Below are 26,321 nucleotides of genomic sequence, written 5' to 3' on the forward strand. Positions count from 1 at the left end.
CACATAGTTGATACATGATCCAATTTCCTTTTGGTGAACTGTAGCAAACTGCAGATGTTTCTTTATTCAAAATGTAACCCACTCTGGTTTTACTTACATTTCAAATGTAGACTGCTTTAAGTTACTTACACATAAATATCACCAATCTGAGCACTTTTAGTCATAAATATGCTAACAGTAAAAAAAATGAAGGAAGAAAAATATTTGAAGGATGGTATAAATTTATATATAATATGGTATATATGTTATGATTGTATTTTTATTTTTTAAGTGTATTCATGTAGACATGGAAGGTTAAATAAAAATAAAATTAAGGGGACACCTGCGTGGCTCAGTGGGTTAAGCTGCTGCCTTCGGCTCAGCTCATGATCCCAGGGTCCTGGCATCAAGTCCCGAATCGGGCTCCTTGCTCAGCAGGGAGCCTGCCTCTCTCTCCACCTCTGCCTGCCTCTCTGCCTGCTTGTGTGCTTTCTCTCTCTCTTTCTGACAAATAAATAAAATCTTTAAAAATAAATAAATAAATAAATAAATAAAATTAACTTACTCATCATGAAAGGCACAGAGAATGTTTCCTATTTTAAATATTTTTAATATTAAGGTTACTTCATTTTATCTGTTAAAAAATACATCATGAAAAAAAATACACTGTGATTATAATAGCAACCATTTATTGATTTCTACATACCAAGTAATATGCCAGGCACAGCTACAAAAACTGTGAAACCCTCATGAAAAAGTAGGTATTATTATTATTCCCACTGTAAAAATGAGGAAACCCAAGTTCAAGAAAGAGAGTGACTTCCTAGGCCACTTAGTGTGTATGTGTGTGTGTGTGTGTGTGTGTGTGCACATGTACACACACACACACACACATACACACACACAGAGTATCTAGTACAGTGCTTGAAGTGCAGTAGGTGATCCTGAAATGTTTCCTGATGTAGAGTCAATTAAGAATGGATATTCACATTCTCATATGAGATCCCTATGCTGTGTTGACCGCTATAATGGAGATATGCACAAGTTAACCTGTGTAACAGAGAAAGGCTATCTGAGGAAATAAAACGAACACATGGTAACTATTAAGTCTTAGCACCACGCAGTTACACACACACACACAATATCAACAGCATGCCCTCAGTAAATGCAAACCCAGAAAAGATGGACCTCTGCTTTGTACTTCAAGGCCTAGAATGATATCTGACATATATCTAGTACTAATATATATGCTGAAGAAATATGTAAGTCAATGTTCCATTCTCTCTTCTTCACATCTCTCCTGGCTCATTACTCCTTGTTTTCTCTTCTCCACTCATCTTGCCACTCTTTGTACATATGTAAAAATTGCTATTGCTCTTTATTTACATTATGAGATTTTTAAATACTTACCCTGTATAATGAAAATTAAAAGAACACGGAAATGTTTCCTCCTTAAATATCCACCAAGTCGTTCTGTTTTCCCCCAACAAATATAAAGGCCATATCTGAATTTGTTTTGGGAAGTTTTAATTTTGCTTTAAGTACACATTTAGCTTTCGGGGAGCCTGGGTGGCTCAGTTGTTAAGCATCTGCCTAAGCATCTGCCTTTGGCTCAGGTCCTGATCCCAGGACTCTGGGATCAAGCCCTGCACTGGGCTTCCTGCTGGGAGGGAAGCCTGCTTCTCCCTCGCCCACTCCCCCTGCTTGTGCTCCCTCTCTCACTGTCTCTCTCTCTCTGTCAAATAAATAAATAAAAGCTTAAAAATAAATAAATAAATACGTATATACATACATACATATTTAGCTTTCAAACTCCTACCATAAAGAATGTAATGTAAATGCCTACAGACCTACTAAATTTCTATTTATAAAGGTGAGTTCTAACACAGAGTTAGTATATCATCCAAAAAGTCCATGCCTAGGGATATATCCAGGAGAATGAAAATATATGTCCACATAAGACAGGCACATGAATGTTTATAGCATTATTCATAAGAGAAATAATATTAATATGGAAATACCAAAATACCCTTCAATGAATAAACAGATAAACAAAATGTGTGGCATATCCATACAATTGAGTATCTGGCAGTAAAAAGGAATAAAATACCAATCAATACTAAAATATGGATGAACCCTGAAAACATGCTAAGCGAAAGTAGTCATTCACAAAAAGCCACAGATTGCATCATTCTATTTATACAATAAAGGTTCAGAACAGGCAAAGCTGTAGAAACAAAGTGTAGGGGCGCCTGGGTGACTCAATGGTTTGAGACCTCGGCCTTTGGCTCGGGTCGTGGTCTTGGGGTCCTGGGATCGAGCCCCACGTAGGGCTCTCCGCTCGCAGGGAGACTGCTTCCTCCTCTCTCTCTGCCTGCCTCTCTGTCAAATAAATAAGTAAAATATTAAAAAAAAAAAAAAAGAAACAAGGTGTATTAATAACAGTTGCAAGGAGCTAGAGAAGAGAGAAAATAGGGTATGGGATTTCTTTTGGGGCAATGAAACTACACTAAAATTAGATAGTGATTCCAAAACATATAAACAATTCACATAATTTAATAGCAAACAATCTGATTAAAAAATGAGTGGAGAACCTGAACAGACATTTTCCCAAAGACATACAGATGGCCAACAGACACTGAAAGGGTGCTCAAAATCACCCGTCATCAAGGAAATGCAAATCAAAACCACAATGAGGTATCATCTCACACCTGTTAAAATGATTATCATCAAAAAGACAAGAGATAAGTGCTGGCAAGGATATGGAGAAAATGGAACCCTTCTGCACTGTTGGCAGGAATATAAATTAGTTCAGCCACTATGGAAAACAGTATGGAGGTTCCTCAAAAAATTAAAAATAGAACTACCATACGATCCAGCAATCCCATCTCTGGGTATATATTCAATGAAAATAAAAACAGAATATTGAAGAGATACCTGTACTAGAATGTCCACTGCAATATTATTCACAATAGCCAAAATAGGAAACAAGCTAAGTGTCTACCAAAAGACAAATGAATAAAAAAGATGTAGTGTATATATACAATAGAGTATTATTCGGCTATGAGAAAGAAGAAAATCTTGCCATTTATAACAACCTGGAAGAACTTAGGAAGGACTGTGAGAGCATTATGCTAAATATAATAAGCTAGAAAGATAAGGACAAATACTGTATGATATCACTTATATGTGGAATCAGTCAGAGAAACAGAGCATTAGTAGCTTCCAGGGTCCGGCAATTAGGAGAAAAATTAGGAGAGGCTGATAAGGATACAAACTTTCAGCTATAAGGTGAATTAAGCATGAAGATCTAACTTAAAACATAGTGACTCAAGTCAGTAATACCATAATATTTAATTGAAATTTGCTAAGAGAGTCAAACTCAAATGTTCTCACTTAAAAAAGGATAAATATGTGAGGTGATGGATGGATATGCTAATAAACTAGCTGGCAGAAATCCATTCACAATGTATACAGATATCAAATCACCATGATACATATTTTAAGTATCTCACAATTTTATTTGTCAATTATACCTCAATAAAGCAGAAAACAAATGTTTTAATATAATTATTAAATGATGATATTAAGTGATGATGGTCACACAATTCAGTAAGCACGTGAAAAAACACTGAATTATACACTTTTAAAAGGATGAACTTTATGGCAATCAACTATACCTCAATAATGAATAATGATACATAATAAATATGTAACTTAATAATGAATGGTATTTTTTAAGAAGGTATTCCTACACAATTAAAATCAACACTCTGAAACGGCACCTCAAAAATAGTATATACAATACTTTGTTACAAACAGACACAACGTAAGTCCTTTGTACAATTTCACTTTCTTAGCAATGTCTCTTGTATTTGAGGTACTAAATATTGTCACTGCTGAATATCAATTCTTGAATAAACATGTTCTAATCAATCTCATTCTGGTAAAATCTATATAACATGCTAAAGGCTTTTCACTAAGATATTTGTCTTCATATATAAAGCTTCAGAATTGGTTCCAACATTAAGTGGGTAGTAACAACTTTTGAATTTATACAATTCCAAACATTGGTTTGACACAACTTCCTAAAAGTTAATGGATTGATGAAAAACGTATAATGTGTCCAGATCCAGAATCCCAAAGATTTGGTGGCAACTCTTATGAAGCTAACATTCTAGGGAGAAAAACAGGCAAATAATCAAAAAACCAAAATAAAAAGTGATGAATGTCATTTTTTTTACAAGTTCATAAAATCTCAGATATGAAAACATCCTTAAGAAGATAGCTAAGCTATTCCATAGAAGCAATGGCTTACTCTCCCTGCGAGCCATATTCACGATAACAAGCAATGACACATGGTCTAGAGGTCTTATAACAACATTAAATATAGTGTTCTATGCATATATATATGGTGCATTTGTCCAGGTAATGTAAAGATTTTGCTTAGGAAAGCTACCGCAGATTCTTTCTTAAATAAAATATGGTCGTGGTGGTTGTTTGTAACAATGGTCTAATTTCACTACCTAGTCTCAACATTAGCGATGAATGAGATAGATGAGAAAATTAGTATTTAATACTCTGTGCTTAACACTTTGTATGTTATCTTATTTAACCCTGAAAATATGCATATGAAGTAAATATTACTCCCATATTACAGACAAGGAAAACCACAAAGGAAGACAAGTAACTTGCTCATAGCCACATAGCTAATAAGTGTGTGAGCTAGGATTGAAAAGTATTGCTCAATTCTAAAGCCTAGGCTCATCAGAAGGGGAGATGAAGCATGAAAAACTGTGGACTCTGAGAAACAAACTGAGCGTTTTAGAAAGGAGCGGATGGGGGGATGTGTGAGCCTGGTGGTAGGTATTAAGGAGGGCATGTATTGCATGGAGCACTGGGTGTGGTGCATAAACAATGAATCTTGGAACACTGAAAAAATAAAATTAAATCTAAATAAATAAATAAAGTTAAGATTAAGAAATCTAAAAAATAAATACATAAATAAATAAAGCAAGCCTAGGCTCTTTCTACGATACCAGATTGACTGCTGTTAGTGTTAAATCTTCAAAGAACCTACTTTATATTAAAATATTCCAATATTAAAGATTAAGCATTATTAGCACTGCACGTGTGTGAATAGTAATGCTAAAGTAAACTCAAGAAAAACCCCGATTTCTTTTAGCCAGATTTAATGTTCAGATTATTTGCATAAATTGGGATTATCTTCAGTTAACATGTTGTGACAGAAGTACAGAGCACAGTCTCAGAAAAGAAAATAAGTAAGTCTAAAACATAATCTTAGGACTTAAAGCAGGAAGAATATCTTGCAACTGACACCTGGTTCTGCCTCCTTGTTTCATCTTCTTTCATCCCCTCTCATCAGTGGATGTCATAAAACATCATACTCAGCCAGCTGTGAATATCCGTAGAACATCCATATTGGGAAGAAAAGGACATGCACCCAACAGAGTTTAAACCTAGCAAACATAAAGGCTGTCATTCTCACTCACTTGCTGCTATTCCTTATTCAGGATTATTAAGAATCTGTATTTTCTTTCTTTAATCCCTGATGGCTGGCTTTTTCCAGCTCTGCTACACTTTGCAAGCTGTCCCCAAACTCTAGACTTCCTATTCATTGCTCCCTATCTCCCCCAACTTCAGGGCAGAACTCCCTTTAAAGTCAGAGATCCCTTAAGAAATATCTTTTGTTGTTGTTGTTGTTTTAAATGATCTGTTTCATCCTTGTTGTACCATCCAAATATCCTCTCCTGGTGATTCTCAAACCAATTCAATAATACCACCTTTCCTTAATCAACTAGCCAACAGGCTCAACTCAATTTTCTTACTCAGCCAACAGAAACTTCCTCTTCAATACTTAATGAATTTTTTTTTTTATCATAATTCCTCGCCCTCAAAACCCTCCAGCAATGCCCTACCAATCTCATCATTTTCTTTTCTCACCAGTAACCTCTAGGATGATCTCACCTCAAGTGTAATTATATTTACAAAACATCTGTGCAGTATAAGAAACACCTAAGAAAATGTTTTTCTAAGCCACTATCTGCCTTCCATACTGAAACCAATTTGAAGAAAAAAAGATCTCTCATGTGCCTTTTTTATTTTGTGAAATTGCCCAGCTATCTATTTCATTTAGAGAAGTACAAGTTATGGCTGTCATTTAAATAACTTTTATAGGCCACTGAACTGAGCCACCAGAAATAAAGCACCAGCAGAGATGCCCATAAAGTCTCAACATCTATACTGCCCATTTATAATCCCTAAATGCCAACCTAATGCTTTCTTGGTTCCCAGATCAAAGTAAATATTTGTTTAAAAGAAAAAAGCTAGGGGCACCTGGGTAGCTCAATTGGTTAAGCGTGCTCTCTTTCTTTCTGTCAAATAAATAAAATCTTTAAAAATAAATAAATAAAAAACTTTTAAAAAGAAAAGAAAGAAGCTAAAACAAAACCATGCCACATCTTACAATCATTTCCCTCCAAATAGATTGAATTGGGGAGATAAACAAGCCCATCCTTTAATATTCAATTAAAGCATTTCCACTTTTAAAATCTTATTCCTACAGAATATAATAATGTTGACAAGAACATGTTAAATGTAGTCTTGGAAAAAAACTGAAATTATTAGGATCACAATGATCCCGCCTAAAGCAAATGAAAATAACGTTACATTTTTATATTATGCCTTCTTTCCATGGCCTACACAAAAATCTTACAAGAAATCGGGGCACCTGGGTGGCTCAGTTGGTTAAGAGTCTGACTCTTAATTTCAGCTCAGGTCATGATAGCAGACTTATGATGTCAAGCCCCATGCTGGGCTCCACACTAGGTGTAGAGCCTGCTTAAGTTCCTCTCCCTTTTCCTGTGCCCCTCGGCCCCCCTCAAAGAAAATCCTATAAGAAATATAGAGCAAACATTATTCCTTAAAAAAATAGGTTCTGAGACAAGTGGCTTGTACCAATGCCATTAGTTAGTAGCAGCACCAGGACTAGAATAAAGTTCTAACACCTGTTATTGTCTGCTGCCCCCTGGACTACTCAGTCCTAAAAATCAGTATGCCCAGGTCTGAGCAATTACAGTGAGCCTAGTAGATTTGCTGATGTTGAAAAATCACTGAGCATCTACAATGTGGTCAGATCTGAAGAGAATACAGATATTCTTGGCACCTAGAAGTTTACATTTGAAAGAATAAGTAAAATGTAATAGAGACACACAGAGTGTACACCATGTGACTGCAGAGCCCTGAACTGGAGTGACACATTAAAAGCCAATGAACATCTTGTGTTGGCAACACCAGAAGCCAGAGCCAGAAGAGGAGGCAAGGAAAAATCCTCTCCTAGAGCCTTCAGAGAGCATGGTCCTACTGACACCTTCATTTTGGACCTCTGGCCTCCAGACTATGAGAGAATAAATGTCTGTTGTTTTAAGCTAAGAAAGAAATGTTATTTCATAAACACTTCCTGAAAAAAATCTAATTTAGGATATCTGAGAGCACAGAATTACAGGACTAACCAAATTTTCTAACCTGGGTAGAGTGAAAAACTGGAGTTTAAAAACCAGGGAAGGAAACGGGAAGAGCTGGGAAGGATTCAGATGTTCCTTTTTGAGATAAGCAGGTGGAAGAGGCTGTAACTAGAGAAATGAGAACAAGGTGGAGAACAAGGAAGAACTTGGTTCTGACACAGAATCTGAGGTGCCTGAAGCACATCTAGGTGGTAATATGCTAGTAACAATGAGATCTAGAGCCCGGGAAATGAGGTTAGGACTGGAGCCCAGGAGGACATGTTATCACACAAGGAAAGCAAACAGTCAAAGGGCTAAGGAATCTTTGTGTACCATCAACATTTAAGAGAAGGATGGAGGAAATAAACTGAAAAAGAAAGAAGAATTTAGCAACATCACATCCTAAGAAAAAAGGTGTAATGGTGGAGCTGGGATCCAGAGGAAGTAATACTTAAGGTTAGAAAGGGTCACCTACAGAAAACCAGGATTGCCAAGCAGTCAACACATGTCTTTAAAAGTCCTTCCTATTACTTCCTATGTTGACATCATTTTTTCACGAATGCGTAGTTTTCCCATCTCTTCCCCAAAGAGCGCACCCCTAAAAAAGCCACCCTCTATTATTTCTTATGTTGGCAGTTTTTAATGGGAACCATCTCCCTCAAATTTTCCACATCCACTTTTACAACAGTTGGCAGGCTACTCTCTTATTCTTTTGATTCTCTAGTGTCACACAGTAACGTTTTCATATAAGATACACAAAGCCGGACAAAAGTTCCAAAACCATAATATTTAAATTCTTTTCTCAATTTTAATTTTAATTTATTTCTCCTTGTTTACCTCTCTCACAACCCCCCCCCACTATCCCCATTTTGGGGCCACATCTTCCATTCAGACATTGTGAGGAATAAAGAAATTAAATAAATGAAGAAGAAAAAATTCTCACAAAGCAAAGTAAAATCAATTTACTAAACCTTCCATTTGGAAAGGGATAAGACACATACTGAATACTCATTTCTATTAGCAGCTTATCACTCTCCTCCACACATAAAAACATACTAGTTTTCTAAATTAAATCACCACTTTTACTGTGTACTAAAGAGAAAACTAAAGCTGGGTCTTTCATCTGGATAAGCTCCAATATATGTTTACACATGAGGGAATACTATTTGGCATCCTTTTCATAAAGTGTCAGGCAGTATGCTTTTTAGATTTGCGTAAGGAAATATAGAAATTCCACTACCAAGAAATATGACTGACTTCCAAATGAAAGGGGGCATAGGGTGTCTACCCAATTTTCCCAGAGTAAAGCCAAGGTACAGGAAGGATACTATTAATGTAGCAAGGTTATTTACATGCAGCATTTTTTCCATTTTTTTTCCATACCATCTGACATTGAGAACCAATACAGGATGATTCTTTATCCTTCACGAAACAAAACATTACCCATGATTCCTAATACTCACCCAAATCAGGTAAACCAACAACATACAAAAAAAAAAAAAAAAAAAAAAAAAAAAGTCATGTTTGGGCACTTTTAAAATGTCATTAGGAATGGAGACTTCTATCACACAGAATCTAAAAACTGGAACTGAAAAAGTCTCTTACAATTAATATAAAATAATGTACAAAGATTTCATTCATCTTATTTTAGCCTTTTCCCACCAGGTTCCATGAAAAATTGCAATTAAAAGAATTACTCTCAAATTAAAAATTGTAGGAAACTTAGTACTTGTTTTTCTTCTTTTATGCTATGCATACCTTTGAAAGAAAGGGAAAAGACTGAAAAAACTGGCAGATTATCAGCTACTCTAAGTTACCTTAATATTCCACAATTCTACTTTTCCTGAAACAAGTCACAGTCCTCACAGAGTGATGTACACAATTCACTTTTCCTGAAGCAAGTCACAGTCCTCAAAGAGTGATGGAAGTTGCCAGAACACTTTCTTCAGTGTTATAATTGGATTCTTAGTAATAAAATCAGAAGACTGCGGATATGAACTATGACATATTCTGATTAAACAAACATCCCAGTTAGAAGTAATCTTATAGAGAAGGATCCATATTACCAGAAATATCCAGGCCAAAGTTTAAGTTCACCTAGTCAGAGACAAAACTGTTAATATAATTTCATTTGTAATGACTGTCCTGTTATCATCTGGCCCCTTTTCCTTTGCTTTCAAGAGCCATTAAGATTAGCAAATACTATGTGAATTTCTACACTTCTACAAAACCCAGTCATTACAACTCGGATGAACGCAGTTGCAAAAGATGAAGCACGGAGTCCACACACTAATCAGCCAGGTGCTTGGCAAATGGTTTTAAATTTTCAGGATGAAACTCAGCAAGAAGCAGGTAGCAAGTCCTTGGTTGATGAGGCCAGATCCACTGGGAATACACTATAAGGATTATTAGATGCTGGGCAGAGGTTTAGCATGGTGGAGGAAAAAGGAAGGCTGGCAGAGCTGCCAGCTGAAACTGGTGGGTGGCAGGTGGCACTACAGAGGGGCTGGCACCCACCTAGAAGGCTGAAATGAGTGGAAATTACACTCTAGACAGCAGGGATGTCTAGGGCCAGAAGAGGAGGCAATCACAGTTCTGGCAAGAAAGAGTTTTCATGAAAAAGATTCAAGACAAAATAAATCCCCTTTCCTTCACCCTTCCTTACCTGTCCATATTAAACATTCCATTGTTGCATATTTACCAAATGTGGCTTAAGATATGAAATTTTTAAACTACTATTTCTCTTTATAAATCTAAATAAAAGATTTGCCATTCTCTAAGTATACATTACTTAAATAAAACTGCACTCACACCAAAGTAATACTGAATGTTAGCTGTATTTTTTTTCATGATTTGAGTCATGCTTACATATCAACACAATGAACATTGTACACTAAGTGAGTAATTCAAAGGAAGTTTGTTAAAGCAGCTTTTCAGTGACTTAAAACTTCAGCAGTTATCTGAGTTTTCTTCACTCTCAGAGTACCTTGATCATAACTGTCAAAGATAGCAGTGTAAAAGGTGGTTCTTGTTAACCCATTCTCCCACTAACTCGTTCCCTGGCCTCTAACAGAACAGCCCCTCAATTACTAACTGCTGAAAAAGGAAATCCAACAAAAATAAAGACAGTGTAAAAGGGTACCCATTGAGCTCACGTTGAGAATCAGAAGTAAATGGAAGTACTCAGCCAGCCCAAATTACTTCCACTTCGATAAGTGCCAAGGCTGTCGTTTCAATTAACACAAGTGTAACTGCTTTTACTTGCAACATCTCTGAAGCAGAACCTTAAAGCACTACATTCCTAATCTACCAGTTCCTAAAATTAATTACAGTTCATTTGAAAGATACAGCTACTTCTGCTCATTTAACTCTAATTCCAACAACTTAAGAACCAAATGAGTGGTTGAAGTAATTACATATCCATACCTTTGATTAGACTGCCCAGCTGCACATACAGAACAGCCTTAGTGGGATAAGCAGCCATGAAGGAGCTCTTGCAGGGTAAACAAGACTCTGCAATGGGTTCCATTTAAACTAAATAAAACCTAGGTGCAAATTTAAATACAAAAAATGGCCTAAAACAATAGCAATTTTTCCCTAAGAAGCTGAAGGATGACCAAATAAATAGCACAATAACTACAGAAAGTCTCAAACTTCTTAAAATCAGCTTTTTCCTTTTATTTAACTCCTTCCCTGTGCAACCAAAAACTCCAGTAATAGAGTGGGTCCAGAACATACACATAAAATAGAGAATGGCTTAAAGTTAAAAAACAAGTGAAACCAGACTAAGGCAAGTTTGAGAAACACAGCAAATGGAAGGCAGGGATCCTTCACCCTTTTTACAATATCTCAATGTAGCCTTTGCATCTCGGGTTTTGCTTTACTATAATCCCCAGATCACAAGTGTACCATAGTACTTCAAACAAATATCTGGGAACACTGAAGGCAGTAGGCACAAGTAATTATATGCTTCCCTCTTGCTAATGTCCTAAATTCCTTTTTTTTTTTTTTTAAGATTTCATTTACTTATTTGACAGATCACGAGTAGGCAAAGAGGCAGGCAGAGAACGAGGAGGAAGCAGGCTTCCTGCTGAGCAGAGAGCCCAATGGGGGTTCAATCGCAGGACCCTGAGATCATGACCTGAGCCAAAGGCAGAGGCTTTAACCTACTGAACCACCCACGTGCCCCTGTCCTAAATTCTTAATTAACTGTATATTCTACATCTAAACCTAGGAACAACCAACCTCTATTACTCAAATAGGCACCCTTCTTATTTGTGTCATGGAACACTAGTGCCAGAAACTACTGCCTCAGGAACAGAGGCAATATGACCAATAAATACATAATTTGTGATAGAGAGGCCATCATCTGGGCAAGCAGTTTTGAAGAACTATAGTTCCAACTGGGAAAAGCAAAGAGAAAATGAATAAACAATACACAAGATATTATCAACAGTCTTTATATGATAGGAATTTTTCTTTCAGTAACATCATTGTCATCCATTAGATTAACTGAATGTAGTTGACAAGTTTTTTTATTGGTTTCACAGTATTATTTGTATTTAATTCATAAACTGATTTGCTTTTAAGATTGTATGACTACAGGGGCGCCTGGGTGGCTCAGTGGGTTAAAGCCTCTGCCTTCCCCTCAGGTCATGATCCCAGGGTCCTGGAATCGAGCCCCACATCCGGCTCTCTGCTCAGCAGGGAGCCTGCTTCCCCTCCTCTCTCTGCCTGCCTCTCTGCCTGCTTGTGATCTCTGTCAAATTAAAAAAAAAAAAAAAAGATTGTATGACTACACACAAGAATTAGTTTCATGCTTATATATATTTAATTACCATAATAATAATAATAATAAATAATTGAATCTATATTAGAGTCCACCAACTTTTTTTTCCCTCTAGAAGAAGCCTAGACACACAGGTTTGAGAAACATTATCCTAAATGGCAGGAACCAAGATGCCAAAGAGCAGGGTAGAAGAAAAAAATGTGGATATGCTCTTCCCACCCAATAATTCAATTAAATGACTACAATCCTATTTCTGTCTACTCCTTTTCTCTCTTTTCTGTTTTTGGGAGGAGGGGAAATCTATTTCTCTTTTTTTTTTTTTTTTTAAGATTTTAGTTTTTAGAGAGGGAGAGAGCACAAGGAAGTGTAGGGGTGGAGGGATAGGGATATGCAGACTCCCCACCGAGCAGGGAGCCAGACACCTAGGCTTTGATCCCAGGAGCCCAGGATCAAGTCCTGGGTCGAATGCAGATGGTGAACTGACTGAGCCACCCAGGGACCCAGAGAAGTCTATTTTTGCAAGGACAAAGCGCTATTTAAATATTCAAAAGTATAAAGAAAAAAGAAAAGAGAAAGTAAAGGAAGAATTATATGAGAAAGCCATTTTGAGGTGTTTCTTTATAAAAGAAAATCAATAAGCAAAAACAGCATATGATTCCACAACTCAAATTTTAAGATACCAGTTAAAGTAACGAAGTTCATAGAACACTTGATGAAAAAGGGGGAGGACTATGAGTCACAGAATGATCTAAAATCTGATTCTCCAGTATCAAATATTCTCAAATATTGCTTACCAAATGTCTATACAGCATGTAACAAAATAAACAAATAATCCTAGTGGTAAGACCTTTACAAATCTTCCCTCATTTTATAGGAAAAGTAGGACCCAGAGAGGGTAAGTTATTTGCCAATTATCACACATCATTTGTCAGCACCAGAATGTAAATTCAGGTCTATGTCCATCCACTTAATGAGCTGTCATCTATTTTTCTCAGATTGGATGTGCAATAATTCATTTTAAAAATGTTAAGTATCAGGGCACCTGGGTGGCTCAGTGGGTTAAGCCTCTGCCTTCGGCTCAGGTCATGATCTCAGGGTCCTGGGATCCAGCCCCAAACTGGGCCCTCTGCACAGCGGGGAGCCTGCTTCCCCTTTTCTCTCTGCCTGCCTCTCTGCCTACTTGTGATCTCTGTCTGTCGAATAAATAAATAAAAATCTTTATTAAAAAAATGTTAAGTATCTTATAGTATTTAAAATTGATATCATCTACTCAAGGTTTTCCTTGATAAGGACCCTTCTACTAAAGAAACCAATAACCTTAAAAATAAGATTGCCAGAAATTTTATTGGCAAAATGGGTTTATTTGGGAATAAAAGGGAATTGCAATCCTGGACAAGCAAGTTACAGCAAAACCACAGCTAAGACCAAAAAACAAGGAGCAATGTTATTTTGTGGAGAAGGAAGAAGAACTTAAGAGGGGTTGTTCTGAATACAAGTCCACTGGAGAAAAGCAAGACTTCAGAGTGATAACGGTTTCTCATTAGATGAGTTGCAGGGGTAGCTGATTTCTTGTAGGAAATGCAATGTACATCTTTCCCTGTTGGGGCTTTAACTGATGATTCTTTCTTATTGATTTGTCTATTAGTAGTCTGTAACTGACAAAACTTCCTATAATTGACATTGAGTGGTATCTACCAGATTCTCCTAACATGCCCAGCCTGCCATCAGTGTGGTTTCCCTTTTATTAATTCTCATAATACTGACAACCTGAAGTAAAAATCAAAGAGCATCTGTGACTCCTACTGAAATAGTCATGCATGTATTAGCCAAGAGTGCATGCCAAAATTCTCACCAGAAAAGCTATGAAGTAGGATGGAAATAATACAAGATACATGATGATTGTCCTTTCAGGAAGGCTACATTAAGAAACCATTAATTATTAATGAAAATAACAACAATAACAACAACAACAACAAAGTGCAAAAAATAAAACTGAACTGGATAATGGATACACTTACTGAAACAGTAGGTACAGAAGAATGGAAAGGTACAAAGTTAGGGAAGGTGAAGTCTTCCCCTGGCAGAAAGGAACACGGGAAAGAACTGGGAAAGGAGGGCTTCTTGGTGGATCTGGGATAGAAATAAAAGCAGCTTCTAAGTCCTCTAGGCACACTCTTATCCTAACTGAGCAACTTTTGAGGACCCAAACTTAACCGCTTGCAGCCTAACCTCAGTGTATCCTCCCCAAGGGATAGAAGGTGGCTTGGTGGGAAAAAAGCATTGCCATCATGTGACTTCAAGAGTTCCTCTGTTGCAAAATTTATTTGGCAACGGATGCTAGGAATTCTTTGAATAAGGAACAAACCATTTTCCTCCCATAGTGAGATAAATAATAATCAAACATTAAAATCATGAACTCTCATCACAAACCTAAGAATCCTAGAAAGACAGCATGTTGTATATTTAAGTGCATAAGACCAAATTAATGAGACAGGTTCCGTATGCTCAAGGAACTTACACTTTAAAGGTTTCTTCACTTTACATATGCAAGAACAAACTTATCTGGATGGGAATCATCTGATTTTTGCAAGACTAGATTCAAAAATCATAATAAAGTACATAATCTCACTAGTATAATAATATGCACTGCAGGGCTTTTATCACAGCTATGGAAATGTTTCCAACTTTTGAAATACTACAATTACCTCCCCAGCAGAGTGAGAAGAAAATGTCACTTGTGGACCGGCTGGCAGCTCCACAAGAGGCAGCTTGGCATTTAGCATTCTGAGACGGGGAAACTCTTTTGGAAGAGGCTAAAATGCAAGGAGGCCAGTCCTGAGACCTCAGCCAGAAATTGCAAACCAGAAGGAAAGAGAGTTCACATTTGTGTATGCACAGAGTGAAAAGAACTGCAGATAAATTATTTTTTCACAAATCAGTAAATACTGTTATCAGTACCACCCTCAAATTCAGAAATTAATGTGAATATAGGCATAAAACATACTTTATCCTAGTTAAGTAGCACAAGTAATAAGTAAATATTTTAGCATTGGGGATGGTTAAAAAAAGATTTGGGAGCACACTAATTCTAAGACATTCTGATAAGCTTCACCCTTACCATTATTAATACATGCTTCAAAATACAGATCAGATGCTAATGTCTCAGTTTCAGGCACACACATCCCCATTATGTTGTTACTGACCTTCCAACTGATACACTCCACGATGGTTCTATTACATTTGCCCTGGGGATTTCTAGATGCTCCAAGGCTCTCCCAGCAATGAAAATACCTCACTCACCCAGCCATTAGAGGCCAGAGAGTCCAGGGCTTCCTTTCAGTAGCTAAAACCTTCAGAAGCCTCCAATAAGATGGAAATATGTCTGGGAAAGGTAACAAGTTAAACCTTATCAGTTAAATCACTCCATTTCCCTAATTTTTTTTCTTTTTTTTTTTTTTTTTAAGATTTTATTTATTTATTTGTCAGAGACAGAGAACGATCCGGGGTGGGGGAGGAGCAGAGGGAGAAGCAAGCTCCCAAATGAGCAAGAAGCCCCATGGGAGACTGGATCCCAGGACTCTGGGATTAGGACCCGCTTAGCCGAAGGCAGATCACTCCATTTTCTTAAAGAGAAACTCGAGTTTCTTTTATTTACTCAGACTCTCCTAGGTCTTAGTACTTGAAAGTGAAGATCCAGCAGATTCAGGAGGGAGTAAAAAAAATCGGTTCGGGAAAGGAAGTGGGAAAAATCCCTAAGGATAGTCTTTACTTAATCATCAGAAATTCTGATTGGCCTTTAACCACTGAACCCTCATCCCCTGTGACTCGACCAACATTAGACTTATAATACAAACCAAAAATTGAGACGCACCAAAAAGCTTGTAAAGAGATTACATCCCCTGGTGCCATACTATCCGCTATCATCTCCAAAATCCTACTAAATGGCAAAATTGCAAATGTACATTTTTTAAAAAGCCAATTCAATGATGTATTGTGCCCAGTGAAGAGCCACTGCTACATATAAGAAATTAATTATTTTCTTTGAGTATCACTAAACAAACTAGCTTCATTTTATCCTTAAGCCAAATTCTTGAATCCCTCCTTAAGGACCTTTTTTTTTTTTAAGTGTTCAAACTAGGCACAATAAAATTACAAACCAACCAACCAACAAAAAATGACCAATAGTTTCCAACATTTTTCAGGAGCTTTATTTAGAAAAAAAAAAAAAAAAGATGACTTTGAACAACTTTCCTCAGGATCTACTCCTGGGTCCAGTGGATAACTTCCCCTTTTCTGTAGACATTAAAGTATGTAAGTAAAAAACACCTAAGCACAAACTTGGTGGCCACCAGCAGGGGAGCTCTTCAGCTTTTGTCCCAAACCCATTCAAACAAAAGAAGCCCCGAGTCCTCCATCCACCCACCCCTCAGACCCGCACCCCGCGAGAAGTCGCCGCATCCCTGCGCCCTCTCCACCCGCCCCTGCCAGCTCCACTTACTCCTCAGCGCCCCAATGAGCAGAGAGCCGTCCTTAATGAGCTCTTTGATGAACTTGTTGGTTCGCTCCAGTTCAATCTCGTGACACTGCAGGCGCTCCCTGAAATCCGGGCTGTCCAAGTAGGAATCGCTGAACTCCAGAGTAGGCAGCCCCATGGCACAGACGCTACCAGCGGCCACCGGGGACGCGGCCGGGGCGGCGGTGAGGGCGGGAACAGCCGGCGACCGCGCCGGCGCTGACTACGCGCGATCGCAGGGAACCAGCCAAGACGCCAGACAACGGGGCAAAGGAAATGGGCCCCGAGCGCCGCGTTGCCAACACAGGGCTCCCCGGCGGGCGGACGCCTCTGGGCTCAGTCCTCTTCTGCGACAAGGAGTGTGCAGACTCTGGCGGTAGGCCGAGGCGCGAGTCCGCTCAGGTCGTTGTCATCAGGGCGCATCGTCGCTGCGAGAGGCGGTGGACGCTCCGGGCCGCCGCCGGAGCAGGAAAGTTCTCTCACCGCGCGCAGACACTTCCGGCACCTCCACTCTCCGACGCTCTTGACAGTCCTAGGTGCTTTGAGCCACTGTGGCCGGGCAGGGGAAGCCCTCCCCCTAGGCAGACGCAGGCTCAGAAAGCTTGAAAACTGGGCCTGGGCTGGGAGACCCTCCTCCTGCCGTCGCACTCCCACCCTACGCCACCCCGCCCCTTCTCCCAGTTACCCTCCCACCGCCACCCACCCGCCGGCACTAAGCTTCAGGGCTGCGCGAGGCTGCGGCGCAGTAGCGATCCTGCCTTCGCCTGGGGCGTCGACTCTGTGTCTTCCTAGCACCTGGATCTGACTAGCCCTCGGCGACACTTGGGGGTCTTCCACGCCCCAAAAAGATCTCAACTCCCAACGTGCCTCGCCTATCCACCCTCCTCACAACTACTCCCTAAAAATTGTCTCGGAGAGAAACCAACGTTAATTTTCCTTAAAGTTTGAGAAATCATCTTGAAGCTTGGTTGGAAGATGCTACTTTCCTGCGTTAGTTTAGATCTTTTATTTCACGTCTCCACTGAATGCATATAAATTCCGGGTTGAAAAGTTTACCTGCCTCTTTCCCACCGCTCAATTCCTTGATCCAAGAATGTCAGAGTTTCTATACTGAAAATGAAAAGCTTTCACAGGCCTTGGGATGTTGTTGTTTTTCCAAGCAGCTGTGAAATGGGAAGATTTTAAGACATCCCCACCCCCCTAACTACGCACCTAGGACTTAGGTGTTCCTACTTCTGGAACAATACCTAGAGCATGATACTGTATATTTTATTGGCACCTGGATAGACTTATCCTACAAGCATGAGGATTTTCAAATTGTTGAAATTGGCTGGAGTTCCAAATGAAAAGTTAATTCCTACCAAGAGTCAGTTACTCCTTCTCTGAAAGGCAGTCACCTAAAAAATTTCTGTTCTCTCCAAACCTTGACAGTAAAAGAGAGTGCTGCCTTACATCTAGTCCTGCCATCATCTATAGAATTTCTGAGAACTCAGTTATTTTTCTTAAGGATCTGCTTTTAATTTTTGTGTTTTCATTGCTTTGTCCATTTGAACCATCTGTTAAAAAAAAAAAAAAAAACTCTCCTACAGATCATGGGAAAAATTCCATTAATGTGCTTTTACATTTTTCTGAATTAAGTTTCAGAGTCTGTCAAGACTTTTAGTTTCAAAAAAATTTTTTAAAGCGTACACATGAACATTAAAAATAGCACATAAACCTTGAACTAAGATAAGATGATGTTAAAAATATATTTGATGGCTTTGATTTAAATTCTTCTGAGCCAAGGAAATTGGACTTAAAAACCTTCCATTCATATATGTATCATTATACCTCTAAATACTGCAGAATCCCTAATCATTATTAGAGTCATTTTAACTCCAGGGTCTAACCTATGTCTGTCAGTTAAATAGTCTTCATTTGGGTAGGTGAGATGGGATGGGGGGCAATAATGCTATTTTTCAGTCAAGGGAGTGACCCAAGCAGCAGTGGGGCTGTTTTTCAACTGAGGTGATTTCATATCTATTCATCACACAGCCTGAAAGCAAAAAACAAGTCAGGCCAAACAAATAGTTTCCTTTCAACTTTTGCCACATTGCTGTTCCTAGCAACTAAATCCAATGCCAACTGCTGAGATATGAAATAGGATAAAATATAACAATCTTTTCTGTTTTTCATTAAGTAAAAATCTTGTGATTAATTCTTTAAAAATGTATCAACAGTCTTTGATAAGTAGCATTTAATATATTGGTTATCAATTTTCATTTTTTTTTAATTCTTATGTCAGGACAAAATTATTCTAGACTCTAAGATATGGGTTATCATTAACTATTTAGGTGTGTAATTGCATGTTTTATGCCTACTGTCTACATTATTAGGATCTGAGTAGAGAAATAATTTATATGAAGAAATAAAGCAAAGCCTAGTACCTGACCTCAAGCAAATTTCAGAATAAAAAAAACATCAAGAATGAGTACCTATAATACATGAAGTGAAATATGCTATGTTACAGAGGCTACAGAGATGTTGGGCCAATAATGCACCAGTGCCATTATCAGTGTTTCCAATCAGGCCCATAATTACATTTACATGGAATTAGGATTTTTCCTCCTACCCTTTATCCTTTAGTCTCTAAAGTCTAGTATGTTATAATAGACTTATTTTCCTATAGGTGCTCTCAGGGTTATTCATGACTTATCCCTGTGATTCATACTTTAATTATACCTGCTAGTCAGGCTTTGTCTTATGCCACATTAACCAAACAAAGAAATGGTTTGGCTTTGAGGTGAATTTACTGTCAGTTTTGAACTGTTGTTTTTATGTATTATTTTCCCCACCATTATAATTGAACCAGATCCTTTCTAAGAGAATAGACTTTCTAAATAAAAGAGTGTCTATACCTGCAAGTTTTTTTTTTCATTGAAAATTCTATTGGATTGAAATGTATGTACCCTCTTTTTATTAAAGTTTCCACTTCATAATATGTGGGCCTGTCAGCTAGCTGCATGATGAGTTCCATAAATATTATTGGCTAACACACTCTTTGGCATGGTTACTGGCACAGAGGTGTGTTTCTGTTTGTTTTCTTAATTCTGAAATAAATTGGATATGTGGGGCTTTCTTTTAAAGAGAAAATAGTGAGTTGGAGGTAGTAAGCTGATACATAATATTTGTAAATCTGCTTAAAACTTTTCCCTTGACATCAATCCTATCTGACACTGAAACCTGGTGTTTGATATGTACTCAGTAAGTGTTGCTGTTGGGTTATTATTACAATAGTCGCCTCTTATTTGTAGTTTAGCTTTCCAGGGTTTCAGTTACCCATGGTCAACTGCAGTACAAAAGCAGATGATCCTCCTTCTGACATATCATCTGAAGGTCAAGGGTTATCTAATGCTATGTCACAATGCCTACATCATACACCTCGCTTCATCTCAGCAGGTAGGGATTTTATCATTTCACATCATTACAAGAAAAAGAAGTGTGTGTATAGTACAATAAGAAATCTGGGGGGAGACAGACACCACATTCACATAACTTTTATTATAGCATAAAAGTTTTTCTATTTTATTATTAGTTATTTCTTTTAATATCCTATTGTACTTAACTTATAAATTAAAATTTATCATAGGTATGTACATTTAGGAAAAAACATAGTATGTATAAGGCTTGGTATTATCACAATTTCAGGCATTCCCTGGAGGTCTTGGAATGTATTCCTTAGGAATAAGAGGAGGAATACTGTATTTTTAAATTTGTTTTATAGACTTAGGCCTCTGAGACTCAGATATTCTGAGCCAAATTCAGGCCTGGTAAGAGGTTACTAAAATTTCTTTTTAAAGATTTTTTGTTTGTTTGTTTGTTTGTTTGTTTGAGGGAGAGAGAGCACAAGCAGGAGGAGGCAGGCTCCACACTGAGCAGGGAGCCCAACGTGGGGCTTTGATCCCAGGGCCCTGGGATCGTGACCTGAGCTGAAGGTAGATGCTTAACTGACTTAGCCACCCAGGCACCACAAGAGGTTACTAAATTAAAGGCAAATGTACATAAAAGACTAAACATCCTCTTTGACCTTTCCTACAGTGAAAATACAGGGACACTGTCACTGCCTGCATTTCTACCTATGTGTCACATTTTCCCAAAGCATGCTCCTTGAAAGTAGGTTTTGTACAATTCTAGTCGAACCTCACATCACATCTGGAAGAACAATATGGAAACCAAATGAACAAAACACATAATTCAAATTTGTTTTAAGATGTTTTTATTATGCAAAATATATATAACTTAAAATTTACTATTTTAACCACTTTTAAAGATACAATTCAATGACATTTAAGTACATTCGCATTGTTGTGCTACTACCAACACCATCCATCTCCAGAACTTTTTCATGCTCCCAAACTGAAAAGCTGTACCCATTAAAGAACAACTTGCCATCCCCGTTTTCCCTAGTCCCAGGAAACTACCATTCTACTTTCTGTTTCTATGAATTTGACTACTCTAGGTACCTCATATAAATGGAATCATGAAATATTTATCCTTTGTGTTTGGAATATTTCATTTAGATGATTCAATTATTAGTAAGAGAAGCATAGAAGACAGAGTAATCAGATTGGTTTTCAAAACCATTTTACACTAAATAAATTTTTGAATCGAGAGTTTCTAAGTCTTCTGCTAGGAGAAGAAAGTTCAGATCAAACACTTCCATAGCACCATAACAGATATTGTTTATTCTGCCTTATTAAAAGTTTTGTTTTTGTTTTTTTGGCCCACACCAATTGGAGCATTGGCTCCTAACATTGGTGTTTCTTGTCAGATTGGTTGGCATATAACCTTGCATTATCTGACAGGCAAGTGTACATATCATATCATTAGTGACAGCAGCCTATGCGACCTGCTAACGTTGCCCTTTTGCAGTTAAAAAAAAATGCTTTCATAAATTGCAGAGTCCCTCTCAAATATAATGCTCCCTTTCTGCTTTCCACTTTTGTCATAAAACAGCCAAATGTTAAATGTAGCCTGGGTTGAAAAACAAATATTTAGTCTCAGGGAAAGAAGTGGGAGTCTTTCTTAGGAAGAGCACAGAATATAAACTACCTTGTGTAGGTGTATTGTTTCCAAACACTTATTATTTGATAAATGGACTGAGAAATGGTTGGAAGAACAAAGGAAGATGGTTGAGAATTGAGAATTGAGAAGAGGGGATTTGGACCAGGTAGGTAGAAATGAGAATGGGGAAGAGATAGTAAGCAGATTAAATTTATTCGGGAACACATTGTATGACTGCACGGGGGAGGCAGGAATATAACAAAACTGTAATAGGATTTGAACTTATATAACACAAAAGCATTGTCTTTTTGCTTACAAATAATAAATGTAGATAAGCTTAGTTTTCCATGCTGAGTTTGAGGTAAACTTAATATAACTAAGAGATGCTGTCTAGAGGAAAAAAATGCAGCACTAACACCCAGGAGTGTAGAGGTTAACTTAATAAAAAGGTCATGGAAACAGTAAGTCAAGACCACCAACCAAGGGAGCAAGAATAACTGCAGAGGCTGGAATTTGCTTCTTATGACAATATGATTTTTAAAGTCCTTTGATTTCTAAAGAACACAATGGAGGAAAAGAACAGAATTCTAAACATGAAACCCTCATCAAAAAACTACATTTATGGAGTAGAAAAGAGAGAAAGAGAGAGAGGAATAAATTAATGTAATTTTGGAAAGTTTTTGGTTTTGGGATTGCTGTTGTTGTTTTGTGGGTATGGGGTTTTTGATTTTTGTTTTGTGGCATAGGTTTCTGTTTTCATATAGTATTGCCCTCTTGTGGCAAACCATTATGTTTGCTAACACTGACAAAATTATTGCGCAGACAGAAAAAGATAAGGAGACTGAAATGTAATGAACACCTCCTGTGTTGGGTGTGATGCAGAGGGTGTTTGCCTCATCTAAGTTTCTCCACAACCCTGTGAAGTAAGTGTTAAATACCATTAGCCCCATTTCCAACAAGTGGGAAAATTATGACTCAAAGTGATTTACTTGTCTAAGTTTACACAGCTAGAAGGTACTGGACTTGGAATTTTAATCCAGATATATCTAACTAAATTAATTGTTTAAAAAAAGAAACAAATGTGTTGTACAAATATTAATAGGTATCTATTATATACCTGTGCTGTTGTAGATACTGAGATCACAAGTGTAAGCAAAAACTTGCCTCATTTCTGTTCTAATTAAATTTTCAGTTTCATGAGTTATATTAGAGACATTAATCAAATGGTAACATAAAGGCCGTTTCTTAGATGATTTAGGGAGATTTACCTTTCAGGCTTTCTGGGTATAAAATCAGGGATAATAGTGATAATGGATATTATTTATTAAGTACTTGCAATATGCCAGACACTGATTTAATCTTCTTTAAAAAAAATTAATTCCAATATAGTTAACACACAATATAATGTTAGTTTTAGGTGTACACTATAGTGATTCAACAATTCCATATGACACCCAGTGTTCACCACAACAAATGCACTCCTTAATCCCTGTCACCTATTTCACCTATCCTCCCACCTACCTCCCCTCTGGTAACTATCAGTTTGTTCTCTGTGGTTAAGAGTCTGTTTCTTGATTTGTCTCTGTCCCTCTTATTTGTTTTCATTTGCTCATGTGTTTTGTTTCATAAATTCCATATATAAGTGAAATCGTATGGCATTTGTCTTTTTCTGAATGACTTATTTTGCTTAGCATTATATTCTTCAGCTCCATTCATGTCCTTTGAAAAGGCAAGATTTCATTCTTTTTTATGGTTGAATAATATTCCATTATAAATGGATATACATATATCCATATATATATATAAAATATGTTATGGATATATACAGATATCCATATTATGGGTTTTTCATAATTTATAGTTTTTCATAATATTATCTTACAATTGTTTGTGTTTCTGTGTTTCCACATTTCCATATATATATCCATATATTTATGGAGAGAGAGAGAGAGAAATGGATAAAGGAATGCATATCCACCCACCTATCAATGGACACTTGGGTTGCTTCTGTATTTGGTTATTATAAATAATTCTGCTATAAATTTAAGAGTGCATATATCCCTCTGAATTAGTGTTTTTTTGTTTCTTTGGGGTTTTTTTTTTTTTTTTTTTTTTTGGAAAAATTACTGGGTAGTAAAATTCCCAGATCATAGGTGTTTCTTTTTTTTTAATTTTTTTTTTTTTTTTTAAGTAAGCCCCATGCCCAGCATAGAACCCAACATGGGGCTTGAACTCAGGACCCTGAGATCAAGAGTCAGAGGCTTAACTATAATTGTAAATGGGATTGCTTTCTTAATTTCTCTTTCTGCTGCTTCATTATTGGTATATAGAAATGCAATGGATTTCTGTAGAGTGATTTTGTATTCTATAATCTTACTGAATTCATTTATTAGGTCAGTGTTTTTTTTTTTTAAGATTTATTTATTTATTTGACAGAGAGAGATCACAAATAGGCAGAGAGGCAAGCAGAGAGAGAGTAGGAAGCAGGCTCCCCGCCAAATAGAGAGCCTGATGTGGGACTCCATCCCAGGACCCCTAGATCACAACCCGAGCCGAAGGCAGAGGCCTAACCCACTGAGCTACCCAGGCACCCCAGGTCAGTGGTTTTTTGGTAGAGTCTTTTGGGTTTTCAATATATAGTGTCATGTCATCCATGATTAGTGAAAGTTTTACTTCTTCCTTACTGATTTGGGTGCCTTTTATTTCTCTTTGTTGTCTGTGGCTAGAACTTCCAGTACCATGTTGAATAAAAGTGGTAAGAGTGGACATCCTTGCTTGTTCCTATCTTTAGGGGGAAAGCTCTCAGTTTTTTCCCATTGAGTATGATGTGCACTATGGGTTTTTCATGTGTGGCCTTTATTATGTTGAGGTATGTTTCCTTTAAATCTATTCTGTTGAGGGCTTTTATCATGAATGAATGCTGTACTTTGTCAAACGCTTTTTGTGTGTCTATTGAAATGATTTTTTTTTTTTATCCTTTCTCTAATTGATGTGATGTATCACTTTGAACAACACTTGCATCCTGGGAATAAATCCCACTTGATCATGGTGAATGATTTTTTTAATGTACAGTTTGAGCCTGTTTGCTAGTATTTTGCTGAGGACTTTTAAATCTATGTTCATCAGAGATATTGGCCTATAATTCTCTTTCTCGTGTGTGGTGTCTTTATCTGGTTTTGATGTCATGGTAATGCCATTGTAATGTCATGGAATGAATTTGGAAGTTTTTCTTCTATTTTTTGGAATAGTTTTAGAATAGGTATTTACTCTTCTTTAATAAATGTTTGACAGAATTCACCTGTGAAGCCAACTGGTTGTGGAGTTTTGTTTGTTGGGAGATTTTGATCACTGAGTCACTCTCCTTGCTGATAATCAATCTGTTCAAATTTTCTATTTCTCCCTTCAGTTTTGGTATGTTATATGTTTTAGGAATTTATTTAGTTTTTTAGTTATTTAGGTTGTCTAATTTTTTGGTATAGTTTTTCATAATATTATCTTACAATTGTTTGTGTTTCTGTGGTGTTGATTGTAATTTCCCTTCTTTCATTTGTGGTTTTGTTTATTTGAATTCTTTCTCTATTTCTTTTGGTGAGGTTGGCTCGAGGCTTATCAATATTGTTGCTCTTCTCAAAGAAGCGGCTCTTGGTTTCCTTGATCTGTCCTACTGTGTTTTTATTTTTGTTGTTGTTAGTTTATATTCCATTTATTTCTGTTCTAATCTTTATTATTCCCTTCCTTCTGCTGGCTTTGAGTTTTGTTTGTTGTTATTTTTCCAGCTCCTTTAGGAGTGAGGTTAGGTTGTTTGGGGTTTTTATTTTTTCTCCTGATGTTGCCTGTACTGCTATATCCTTCCCTCTTAGAAGCCCTGTTTCTGCATCCCAAAGGTTTTGGACCATTGTGTTTTCGTTTTCATTTCTTTCCATGTACTTTTTGATTTTTTGGTTGGCCCATTCATTATTTAGTGGCATGTTATCTAACCTCCATGTAGTTGTGCTCTTTCCCAATGTTTTCTTGTGGCTGATTTCTAGTTTCATAGCACTGTGGTCAGAAAAGATGCATGGTATGGCTTTGATGTTTTTAAATTTGTTGAGACTTGTTTTGTGGCCTAATATGTCATCTATTCTGGAGAATGTTCCATATACACTTAAAAATAATGTGTATTCTGGTGTTTTAGGATAGAATATTCCGAATATATCTGTTAAATCCACCTGGTCTAGTGTTTCCTTTAAAACAATGGCTTTAAAAGAATGATTTTCTGTTTGGTTATCTGTCCATCATTGTAAGTGGGGTGTTATGTTTCCCTACTATTATTGGGGCAACTGAGTGGCTCATTTGGTTGAGCATCTGACTCTTGATTTTGGCTCAGTTCGTGATCTCAGGGTCATGAGATGAGCCCCTACTTCAGGCGTTATGCTCAGCATGGAGTCTGCTTGAGATTCTCTCTCTCCCTCTGCCCCTCCCCTGCATGTGTGTT

At 37.3% G+C, this 26,321-nt stretch overlaps 1 protein-coding gene across 3 annotated transcripts in view; it reads right to left on the reverse strand.

The window, feature by feature from the left end:
• ARHGAP42 (Rho GTPase activating protein 42) overlaps positions 1-16,973 on the reverse strand; it is a 274,390-nt gene extending 257,417 nt beyond the window's left edge. For all 3 annotated transcript variants that reach the window (XR_004382103.1, XM_032852731.1, XM_032852729.1), the window contains exon 1: positions 16,790-16,973. Coding sequence is in view for 2 of the 3 variants with exons in the window: in XM_032852731.1 (XP_032708622.1) it covers positions 16,790-16,943 (154 nt within the window). In the remaining variant the exon portion in view is untranslated. The remainder of the gene's footprint in view (positions 1-16,789) is intronic.
• Between the last annotated feature and the right edge of the window lie 9,348 nt (positions 16,974-26,321).

This window comes from Lontra canadensis, unplaced genomic scaffold, assembly GCF_010015895.1.
Source record: "Lontra canadensis isolate GAN:19392208 unplaced genomic scaffold, GSC_riverotter_1.0 scaffold7, whole genome shotgun sequence".
Lineage (NCBI taxonomy): Eukaryota > Metazoa > Chordata > Mammalia > Carnivora > Mustelidae > Lontra > Lontra canadensis.